At 54.5% G+C, this 11,968-nt stretch overlaps 1 protein-coding gene and 1 pseudogene across 1 annotated transcript in view; one reads left to right on the plus strand and one right to left on the minus strand.

The window, feature by feature from the left end:
- LOC102840169 overlaps nt 1-3,695 on the plus strand; it is a 16,091-nt pseudogene extending 12,396 nt beyond the window's left edge.
- Nucleotides 3,696-5,367: 1,672 nt separating this feature from the next.
- HS3ST6 (heparan sulfate (glucosamine) 3-O-sulfotransferase 6) overlaps nt 5,368-11,968 on the minus strand; it is a 7,115-nt gene continuing 514 nt past the window's right edge. Inside the window, exons 2-3 of the mRNA XM_006873951.1 lie at nt 11,791-11,968; nt 5,368-5,983 (exon numbers count right to left, since the gene is read on the minus strand). Coding sequence (XP_006874013.1) covers nt 5,368-5,983; nt 11,791-11,968 — 794 coding nt within the window. The remainder of the gene's footprint in view (nt 5,984-11,790) is intronic.

Here is an 11,968-nt window from a genome sequence, read left to right on the forward strand (position 1 = left end):
GACTTCCATTGACCTGGAGATGAATGAGAGAGAGAAGAGGAAGGGCTGGTTGGTCCAATGTGTGGTGAGACCTGGGGATTCCTGAACCCAAAGACAAGGACAGAGCCACAGAGGACTAGAGCTGAGAGTGAAGCATCCATCAGACAAGAAGTGAAGGGAGACGTACAAGAACACCGAAATTGTAGATAGTACCCATTTGACCTGGCCTTGTTGGCTACATAATCAGAATTCGACTAGAGGAAGATTTAAAAAAAAAAAAATTTTTTTTTTTTTGATAAAGGAAATGAGGGTAAATTGCTACAATTTGATGAACTTGACCTATACTCATGGAGGTAGTAGCTCAAAATAACAACATAGAGGGAGGAATCTTCACATCAAGTATCAATGCCGTCCCTTCTGTATACAGGGTAGATAGGGACAGGCAACTTAGACACGATGGCATTTAACAACAACAACAAAACCTAAAATGAGGGGTTGATAAAGGGTTGAAATGACTGGCTTACAAGGTTTCAAGAGGAAGTTTAGTTTAAGAGTGTGGGAGCGGAGATAGAGTCCCCACTGAATAGTTGTCATCTTGTCTAGGTGGGTCTGGTGAAAAGAGATGGAGATAAGATTCTTACGATTCAATAGTAATAGTTATTATGACTAATTACAACCAACTGTCACAACTGTAAAGATAGAAGTTCTGTAACAAAAAGTGGGGAGTTAATCTTACAGTCCAGGAAAAATGGACCCTAGGATCATCAAAGGAAAAGAGTATGAGCGGAATGTGGGACCCTATCCAGAGAAGCAGTGACACCAGAGATGGAGGCAGAGATGGGAACATGGAGACAGGGAGCAGCTGAGGACTCTAGATTCCTGGAAAGAGAAAGGCTGTGTGCTGGCAGCCAGGAGGCAGGCTTGCAGAATATGCCCTTTGTTTGTTTAAATGATTATATATTCCTGAGTGTTTTTGTGGACATCCAAAAACAAAAACAGAAGGAATGGAGGCAAATACTGTTGAAGGATGATACATGGAGGAGATTGTAATCATTGCCATGAAACTATGAGTGTAAAACTGATTTTTTTAAAAATGATAATAGGAATTTTTCCACAAACTTTTTGAAGCCCCTTCGTACATGGAGCCCTGATGTGGGCTGTGGGTTAAGGCACTGGACTGCAAGGTCAGCAGTTCAAGCTCACCAGCTGCTCCTTGAAAACCCTATATAAGCTCGCTATGGGTCAGAACCAACTCGACAGCACTTAACAACAATGTACACGGAAGGACCCTGGTTGCACAATGGATTAAACATTAGGCTGCTAACCACAAGGTCACCAGCTCACACCAACCAGATGCTCTTCTGGAGAAAGATGGTGCTGTCTGCTCCCATAGGATTTACAGTCTCAGAAACCCCAGGGACAGTTTTGCTGTGTCCCATAGGGACGCTGTGGATATAATCTGGGGCTTTCATACATGGAGGGAACCTTCACCTGCCTCACTGAGTCTCAGACATGCTTCCATCTCCCTTCTTGAAGTTGTAGCACAACTGTGCCCACCCCCCGCACCCAGAGCACCCTCCAGGGACAGACAGACGTCTTCTCTCCAAGGGGCTGTCATCTACCATTATAGCTCTTCCCTGGTTCTCATTCCCTGCTTCATCTCTTTGTTTATTTCCTCCCAGCTATTTGCCACAATCTGTAGTTTAATGTTGGTTTTTAGGTTTATTGCTGTTGTCAGCTGCCGCCATCAATCCTGACATGTGACACCCCTCCCCCCAGATGTTACAAGAGTGGAGTTGCTCCATAGGGATGCAAGCCGTTTGCCAGGCCTTTCTTCCACAGAGCTGCTGGCTGGGTTCAAACCTCCACCCTTTGGTGAACATCTGATTGCAAACCACTTATGCCATCAGAGCACCTTGCATTTTGGATTACTTGGTGGGTTTATCTCTCTCCCTCGGCAGACAGACTGCATGCTCCTGCCCCAGGATTGGACAAATGGGAGTGGGCTCTGCAGAGAGGTGAAGGTGAGGCAGGCCAATGGTCCCTCAGGGCCCCCTCTTATCTAGACAAGGACCACTAAGGGGCAGTGAGGAGTATGAGAGTAGGAACAGCCCCTTCCCATCTCCAGATCAACGTGGGGGCTGGAAGGAGGGGTGCAGGGGTGCCTGCTGTGTACACAGCTAATGGTGAATTCCAGTGCCCTCACTTGGATGCATCTGGCCTGCCATGTCAGAAGACAGGGAGGAAGGACTATCCAGGCCCTAATCTGTACCCGTGGATCAGTGAATATGGCCCCCAGGAGCGCTGGAGAAGGGGTCCCGGGCCCCATCTCCACTGGGCGGAACAGGAAAGGGGTAATTTAATCAGCACTTCTCCCCCCATCTGGAACATTCTACATGGAAAACCCATGGAACAGCTGGGGAAGCAATTGAGGGTCTTTAATTAAAGACCGATGGCTCTCCCATGGAGCTCCCCGCCCCCACCTCCTCCCTTCTCTGCCCCCAAACACATGCAGCCATCAGAGCCACATCTGCCTGAGGTGTGTTCTGAAACAGCTGGGCACCCTGGCGGTCAGGCCAAGTGACCACTGGGAGTAGGACAGAACATGCCTGGTCTCCTTTTCTCTCTGATGCCCCAGGGCAGGGAGACCTCAAGAAACAGAGAAGTGGACCACCCTTCCCTGGGGTCAGGAAAAGAACTTAAAGTTGTTGGGAGAAAATCAGGACAGTTCGGAGTGAGAGCATCTCCAACTCTGCCTGAACTTTCTGCTGGGAAAGGCATTGCAGGCAGGGGGAACAGCATGTGCATAGGCCCTGCGGTCAGGAAGAGTCTGACAGTGGAACTACTGACCGGGGCCAGTGTGTCTGGAGAGTTGGAGTGAAGAAAGCTACAGGATGAGGAACAAAGCTGCAGCCAGCATCTGGTCTTTATCCTGAAAGCAAGGGGAGGGGTGGATGGAGGGAATCGGAGCGTTTTCTAAATAATGGGATCTTGTTCATCAGAAATCGGCCCTGCGGCTGTCATGCTGAGAAGTTATTGTAGAGAGCAAAACGGGGGCTGGGGTGGGGGTGAGGAGGTCATCATCGCAGTGTGCAAGTTTAGACAAGGGTGGTGCTAGGGACAAGGGAAGAAGAAACATGTGTGACTGGGACCGGGGACTTGGCCAAGGGCAGGGGCTGTTCCGCCTTCCCTCCCACCCCCACCGGCCAGGGCAGGCTTCAGGGAACAGGTGCTGAGGGGCCAGCTGTGTGCCTCCTAAAGGAAGACATCAATGCAGGGGAGGGGGCAGGCCCCCAGCCAGGTGCCCCCTTTGCAGCAGGGCAGGCATCCAGCATGGAGCCTGGCCCGTCTGCCACATCCGTTTTACTTGGAACCCAATGAAGCACTTCCTCAGCCACTTCATCAAAGGTCTCGTCCTGGACGCCATGGGTACATCTAACTACAGCTGTGTCCACATCTGTCAGTCATGTAGCGGCTGCAACCTCAGGGGTACTGGGAAGGAAGTCCAGAAGAGCCCCAGCCTTGCCCTGGCCTGGCCATGGAGGGCAGGGCCTGGCACCAGTGCTGACCCCTCTGGGCAACTCCTGACCCACATCCGCTGTGCCCCGAACACTGCAGGAGCAAGGGTGGGCCTCAAGGCTGCTGGAGAACGACCCCACCCCACCCCACCCACCGACATGCTGAGTGTGGGCTCATGGGACAAGGGACAAGGATAGAGCCACAGCTGACTCTGTTGGTAGACAGAAAGGAGACAAGACTGACGGACTGATCTTCCTCGGAATCCCCTTATTCGCTCCACCCTGGCCCAGGACATGAAGCCACTCAGGTTTAAAGGTACATCACAACCAACGAGGGTTGTGGATCAGAGGAGCAGCCCAGGCAACCAGGAGGCCACTGGCAGGACAGCCAGTGGACAGCTGGCAGGAGGTGAGGGGCTGAGAGGGCCCACTTTTCAAGGGTGGGGCTGAACTGGTACCCAGCGTGCCTAAAGTCTGGCCCGTCACATGAGGAGCCTCAGACAGCTGGGCAGCAGATGGACATCCATCTCAACCCATCGTTGGAGGGAGTGGCCATACACACAGCCAAACTGGGGCAACCAGGGCCTGGGGCAGGGGCTGGCCACAGCTGGGTCGGGGCAGGGTTCTGCCAGGAACCGTGTGGAGAAGCACCCCAAATACATACAGGGTTACCTCGGACTCACTGGCAGGCAAGAGTGCTCACTGCACATGGTATTGTTGGGTGGTGTCCAGTTGATTCCAACTCACAGTGACCCCGTGTGGCAGAGTCCAACTGCCCCATGGGGTTTCCTAGGCTTTGGGTAAGCATTAGGCTGCTAACCAAGAGTTGGTGGTTCAAACCCACCAGCTGTTCCTCTGGAGAAAGATGAGGCCGTCTGCTTCCACCAAGATGGCGGCCTTGGAAAGCCTGTGGACCAGCTGGCCTCTGCTCTGCAGACAAGGCACTCTAAGCTGTTAAAGACTCGTTGGCCGTGGGCTTGGGTTTGGTTTGGGATCTTTGTGGGAGCAGTTTGCCAAGTCTTTCTATCTCAAAACCCCTAGGTAGATTTGAACCACTCACCTTTCGGTCACTAAACCAAAAAACCAACCCCAATGCCTTCATCTCGGGTTCCACTCATAGTCACCCCACAGGAAAGAGTAGAACTGCCCCCATTTGGTTTCTGAGGCGGCCCATCTTTACAGGAGCAGACTGCCACATCGTTGTCCCACAGAGCAGCTCTGGGTTCGAACTACCAACCTTCTGGGTGTCAGCCCAGTGCTTAACCAACTGCACCACCAGGGCTCATTCACTGCATGCTAGAACAGGGAACTGGAAGAGCGCAGGTTTCTCCTCCTGCCCCATCACCTAACTGAGCCACTTGGGGGCCTCAGTCTCCTCACCTGGAAGATGGGAACAAGTCATGCTCTGTGTTAAGAAGAGAGGCTGAGTTGGCTTCCAGAGCCATCAGGGCTCCGCTGTGTGTTGCTGGTCAGGCCCTAAACCTCTCTGAGCTTCATTTCCTGACATGAGATCCATCACACTGCGTGCCCCAAAGCATGTACTGAATTTTTCCACAAATAACGTGCAAAGCATATGCTTTTAACCCATGTAATCCTTGGGCATTAGTTCCCTATGTGTACTATGCACGTATTTGGTTGTTTTCAGGTAAGCACGTTCTATGTGAAAATACAGTAAATGGAGCCAAGTTTTTAATATGATTGCTTCCACCCCCACTACCCAACCCTGCAAGGCATCTGAAAGAATATCGAAGCAACTTTATTCTTTAAATACTTCTCTCTCTCTACTCAGCACACATACACAATCTGTTCTGGCTGACACGTGGACATAAATTAAGGTTCCCAAGTGTCCCCAGGCATGACACACAGCTGGTCAGTCCCAACCAAAGTCCTGGCCGGTCATCTGGTAGAACTTGAGGTTGAAGGGCCGGTAGAAGTCTCGAAGGCGCTGGACCACGGCCTCTGGCACTCGGGGATGGGGCCGGCCCTTGGATTTGCCCAGGCATCGGGGCCGGCTGCCCCCCTGGGCTTTCTTAAGGCAGGGAAAGCCCTTGGTGGCATTGAAATAGAAGTGTTTGTCTGTGACGACCCTCTTGAGGCCCAGGAAGTCTTGCACGCGGCCCACCTCGCCAGCCGGGTCACTGACCAGACGCTCGCCACTGACAAACAGGAAGTGGGACAGAGGGAAATAGCGTAACCAGTGGTCAAGGTGCTGGGCATAAAGGCCGATGCGCACGGCACTCCAGGCTGTGTCCACAGGGCCCAGGCCGTGGCGGAAGGCCAGGGCATGGAAGCTGGGCAGGCCCGGCGTCTTGGAGAGCGTCTGAGCATAGTCGGAGATGGCCCGCGTCACGGGGTTGCGCACTACCACGATCAGCTTGGTGTCTGGGGACATTCCATGGATGCGGCGGGGTGCCTCTCGTGTCACAAAGTAGCTGGGGGTCTTTTCCATGGTGATCTGTCCCTCCAGGGTCCGAGGCATCAGGCTCCTGGAGGAAGGAGGGCACAGAGGTGGGCATGAGCTGATGTCCCGAGCGAGAGCACCTCCCATCCCAGAATGGACCCCCAGGACCAGGGACCAGTCCCTACTCTTTCTTCAGGTGGTTCAAATGGGATCTAATGCTGACTGAAAGGCTGGTGATACGAATCTACCCCAGGCACCTCAGAAGAAAGGTCTGGCAATACATTTCCAAAAAACTGGCCGTTCTGCTTGGAGACCCATGCTATTGTGGTGGTTATTATGAAGTACCGTCGAGTTGGTTCCAACTCAGTGATCTTGTCTAGGGTTTCCGAGGACCAGATGAAGGGTTTTAACCACAGATCTTGGGGTTCAAACTGACCTCATGGTCCAATGCATCATCTTGTAGCACCACCCAGGACTCCCTGGTATACACGGGGTCACCAAAAGTTGGACACAACCCAACAGTAACTGGTTCTGGTGAGCCTCCCCCTTAGGCCCAACCCTCCTCACTGCTTAGCTGGCAGCCTGGGGTTCGGACATGGACAGTGGGGCCCAGCTCACCACGCTGCCCCTATTCACTGTAGCTCTGGGGGCCCCAAGACCCTCTTCCTGAAAATTCTCTGTCACCTCCCCCCAGCAAATGCTAGCTCCCCGAGTCCCAGCAATCCCCCACCTGCCAATCTCCCACACAGCTCAAGACTGCACCCAGCCCTGACCTGGCACTGCTCTGACCTTCGTCCCCACGTTCCACGAGGCCAGCCTGGACTTGCCAGCCACAGGTTCCACCTGCCCTTCCCACCCACAGGAATCAGCTTTGTAATTACTCCCGGTCACACTTTCAGGACTTGGCTCACAGCATCCCCAAAATGAGGACATGAATTATGGATAAGTTCCCCCCAGAGAGGATAGCCCTCTTCCTCTTCCACCTTTAATTATAGCCCCACTAGCCCTTGCTGGACAAAGTGCCCTGGTAGCACAGTGGCTAATGTGTTGTGTTGTTAACCGCAAGGTCTGCAGTTCAAATCCACCAGCCACTCAACGGGAGAAAGACGAGGCTTTTGCTCCCATAAAGACTTTGTTGTTGTTGTTGTTGTTGTTGTAAGTGCCGTGGAGTCGGTTCCAACCCATAGTGACCCTGAATAGGGTTTCCGAGGCTGTAAAGCTTTACAGGAGCAGAAAGCCTCATCTTTCTCCTGCAGAGCAGCTGGTAGTTTCGAACTGTTGACCTTGCGGTTCACAGCCCAATTCCTAAACACTAAGCTACCAGAGTTACCACCTCGGAAACCCTGTTCTAGTCTGTCGTATAAAGTCACTGACACTCGGAACCCACTTGATGACAGAGGAAACACTCACTAAAGGGGTCCTAGTAGCTAGGTGCCCCTGTAGGAGAAGTACTGGACCAGAATGTGGGTTAGAACCACAAAGTCAGTGGATCAAACTCACCAGCTGCTCCTCAGAAAGCCTATGCACGGTCACTGTGAGTCGGAAGAACAAGTGCTGGCAGTTGGAACCTTCCAGGTGCTTCCAGGTGCTTCCAGCTGCTTCCAGGTGCAAAGACCTGGTGATCAGGAAGATTTGTGGCTGTTGTGAAGTGCCAGCAAGTTGGTTCCGACTCAGAGCGCCCTGTATGCGGTTTCTGAGGAGTGGCTGCAGGTGCAAACTGACGATGCAGCCGAGTTCTAACCCTACACCACCGTACCAGGACTCCCCGGAAAGATCACAGCCGAGGCTACCCCATGGAGCAGTTCGGTCGTGCCTATAGGATTGCTATGAGACAGAATAACGCCTCCGCAATAGGGCTTTTGATTCTTGTTTTTGAACCCTCATTGACCTGCATCTGGACCCAGCAGAATTCAGCACACTCTCTGGTGTTGTTGAGTTGGCTCTGACTCCAGGTCAGCAAATAAACAAACACCTTAGAGGTCCCAGGGGCCTGGGTTCCATTTCCGATGGTGAGAACAGAACACTGACTCAATCACCAGGCTCAGGGACCCTGAATCCCCTGACGACCACCCAGGGAAGGGGGGGCAGGCCCAGTGCAGAGCACCCAGACTGGGCAGGCCCAGGCATCCTGAGACCTAGCCCGAGGCATCACCTGCAGACCAGGCAGTGCCAGGTGAGGTTGGGCAGGATAGGGTGGGGCAGGTGCCCCAGAACCAGCTGTGCAAACAGCGCCCGGGGAGGGAGGGATGGGAACTAGGTCAAAAAAGACACTGCCTCGCCCTGTGCCAGGGAGGGGACAACCTGCCCAGCCCCGCCTGGCCCCGTCAGCCCCCGGGCCTGGCACCAACCCACAGGACAAAGCAGGCTACGGGTTCCAGCCCGCCTAAGAACCCTCGGACCCCTGGGAGGCAGAGTTTGAGGCTCGTCTGCCTTCTCAGACCCCATGAACCTCTGGCCAGGTGGAGGCTTCACTCGGAGGTGACATCTGGGCAACAGGGAGGACATGTGGGAAGAATGACCACGAAAGGCTGCCCGCTCTCCGGCCCCCACCGTGGATACTATAGAGCTAGGGTGGGCAGCATGGGCTGGGAGCTGTCACCTTTCCAAACAAGACCTCAGCCAAGGATGATCTGCAGAAGGTACAAGGATGAAGGGACAGCTGGCTGGAACTTTTCACCACCTACTCATGGCCCCATTAGATAGGCAGGCACACTGAGGTGCTGAGGGGGGATGGGAGGCCCACAGCACTGCCCCTATACCGCACCTGCTCCTGAAGCCCAAACCACGTGCCCAACCCCCAGCCTCCCCACATACACACACACACACACACACATACACACACACACATCCAAAAGCGTCAGTGGAGCTGCAGCTTGAGTGTCAATCAAGCCCAAGGACTTCTCTCCCTACTGGAGATCCACAAAGAGAAGGAGTTCGGGGACTGACCCACAGCAGGAGCACCCTCCCTCCAAAAAACCCACTGTCATCCAGTCCCATTCATAGGGACCCTATAGGACCAAGGAGAGATGCTGAGTAGGGTCCGGGCTATAACACTTTACAGGAGCAGACTGCCTAATCTTTCTCCCACGGAGCCATTGGTGGGCTTGAACTGTCAACCTTAGCAGCCCTACACTTAACCCACTGTGCCATCAGGGTCCCAGGAACCCTAACTGCTCTTGGCTTAACCCCCCTCTTCCCTTTCCCAGACGGCCACGTTGAGTACCATCCCACTCAACACTTAGGGGGAGCTGCAAGAACTATGGCAGACATCATGGTGACATTGTTCTTAAGTGCAGTCCAGTCGTTTCAAGAGCCATACAGACCCTCTGTAGGGTTAACAAGGAGCAGCTGGTGAGCTTGAACCACGACCTTGTGGTTCAAACCAATTTTGCAGTCCAGCACATTAACCCACAGCACCACCCCAGGATTCCATGGTGACATTAGCACCCCACACATTCATCCTCTCCAAGGGAGTCAAGAGTAGACAGAGCAGTCAGCGGTGCTGGGATCTACTAATGGAGGGGAGGGAATGGGACGTCCAGGCCCCTTTGGCCACAAACCAGCTCCAAGATCTGAGCAGCCTGGCACAGAGGGAAGGGGGTGGGCTCTGGGGGCGGGGGCCCAGGACTCTGACCCCCACGCAGCAAACATCTGACAGACCCTCCCGCTGCGCCCGCCCCATCTGGTTGGCATTTCCCTGCGGTTTGCATTCAGTCCTGGGAGGCTCCCCAGCCTCTCACAGTTCCCTCCACCTCCCCTGCCCCTGCCCCACACCTCTTCTGGACCAATCCAGTGGCCTGGAACCCCAGGAAGGCAGTGATTGCTCATACCCCAGTGCCAATCATCAGGGGCAGTGCGAGGGGGGGGGGGTGTGGGGGGGTGTTCTCACCACTCACACACTCAGGTTCCCACTTCCCACATTCACATACACTGTTCTTGTGCCCTAGGAGTCCAGAGATTCCCCTGCTGTACCGTCCAGGTCTCCTCTTGCTTTCCAAATTATTACCGTTCAAGTCTAGCCTGCATCCTGTTCCCAGAGGTCAAAGTGGAGCCCCCATTCAAACTGAGGTCTCAGAGTGCTTGTGACCCTAAACTTTGCTCAATGAGTGAGCAAGTAATGTCAGTTTGGCGGCTTGCAGGGTACTGTGCCCAAGAGGGACCCAGGCCCCACCTGGGATGACCCTCTAGGTGAGGAGCAGCTAGTAACCCCAGTTGAGTTTCTGGGACACCTGCTCTCCACGAGGAGTAAACGAATGCATCTCAGGCCGTGCTCTGGCCTGTCCTGTGGCCTTGGCTGGTGGCTCTGAACTGCTCAGAGTGGACTTCAATCAGGTCTTCCCCTTCCCATTTGTCCATCTCTACTGGATCCCCAGGGAGACACCCAAGGAGAGACAGAGATCACCCTCCTGCAATCTCTGCCCACCTCCTCTCAGGTAAGGTGTGTTCTAAACATGCCCAAGAGAAAGCTCTCTTCTCTGTATGCACCTGAAACCGCACATCTCCAAGAAACACACCTGCTCGGGGCTCAGGATCTGAATGCGGCCACCTTTCAGTCTCCTCATTCTCCCCAGACCTCTCCTCAGGAGCTACAGCCAGCAACTGGGGGGTGTGATCCCCCTCAGGATTCCCAGCTCTTTGAGACTCCTTTGAGGACTGGTTCCACCTATGGGAACCTCCCTGGGCACCCCTCCTTTAGCTTAGCACCTTGCAGTTCCGCTCTGGACATCAAGCAGCTCCAAGTTTGCACCAAAGTTCCTGGTATGTTCTCAGCCCTCCCACCCTTTTCTCCAGATGCAGAGATGGATTAGGGATGCTGACTGACTGCCTGCCTGCCTGCCTGCCTGCCTGCCTGCCTGACTGACTGACTGACTGACTGACTGACTGACTGACTGACTGACTGACTGCCTCCCCTGCTGGCCTACCAACCTGAGGCATGAGCCAGTGGTCTCTCACTGAGACTTGGGCTCAGAGGATGCCAGATTCAGCCAGAATGGGCTCATCTCTCCAGTGCCCACTTCCCTGGCACCCCCAGACAGCAGCAATCCTTGATGAACTGAAATCCCCTTCTCTTTCCAAGGCCCCCTGCCTTGTCTCCAAACCAAAGAAAGTCTCCAATGCAAATGGCAGAGATAGGAAAGTGCACAAGATGGTGTAAAAGGAACTGGGAAAGTGGGGCACCCCCTAATTCATCTTAGGCAGGGTCCCCTCTGATATGAGGGGGAGCTGCAGGGGTGGGTGATTCATTGTCCCCAAGAGCAAACGGGACCTAGGAGAAAGAGGCAGACGGCAGAAGGTACTGCTCAGGATCTGGGCCTTCGTTACAACCTCAGTGGGGACAGGCTGGATGCACTCCTCATTCCAATGTATCCCAAGGCTGACCCAGTGGGGGCAAGCTGGTCCCAGAGCTTCAAACACAGGCCTGGTACCATTCCCACCCACTCCTGGCACTAGCTGAAAGGCAGGTCCCTCCTTTCTAAGGTCTAGACTTCCTCTAGCCCCCCAGCACCACCACGGAAGACTCCTCTGCCCAGGGCCAGGATATCCGGGGGAGGCCCCTTTCTTGGTTAACTGGTCCCACATGTCCCACCCTCAAAAGTGGGCCGTCGGATGGAGGAGGTGACTGTGCACTACTATTTCCACTGCTCCACACCCACCGGCTAGTTAGAAGCGATTTCTCCCTAAGACTCCCTCCCCCAACTCCACCCTGGCCCCCGCCGGTCTGCAGTCCTAACCCGGAACTTTTCCTGAGTTTTCAAAGTTTCGAGGACCGCCCTCCTTTGCTTAAAGTCCCCACCCAGAGGCCCGAGCCTGCCCTGGCCAAAGCTAGGCCCTGAGACATACGAGGCCCGGCCGGGACGACCCACGGAGGCAGACGGGCAACGGGGCGCTCACCGGTACCAGGCGAGGCCACGCTCGTAGCACCTGTCGAAGAAGTGAGGCTCGGAGCCGAGCGCGCGCACGTCGGGGTGCAGTCTCAGAAACTCGAGGAGTGCTCGCGTGCCTCCTTTCTTCACGCCCACGATCAGCGCCTGCGGGAAACGCCGACGGCCCTGGCCGCTGGCCACCGGCA

Source organism: Chrysochloris asiatica, unplaced genomic scaffold (genome assembly GCF_000296735.1).
Source record: "Chrysochloris asiatica unplaced genomic scaffold, ChrAsi1.0 scaffold00257, whole genome shotgun sequence".
Lineage (NCBI taxonomy): Eukaryota > Metazoa > Chordata > Mammalia > Afrosoricida > Chrysochloridae > Chrysochloris > Chrysochloris asiatica.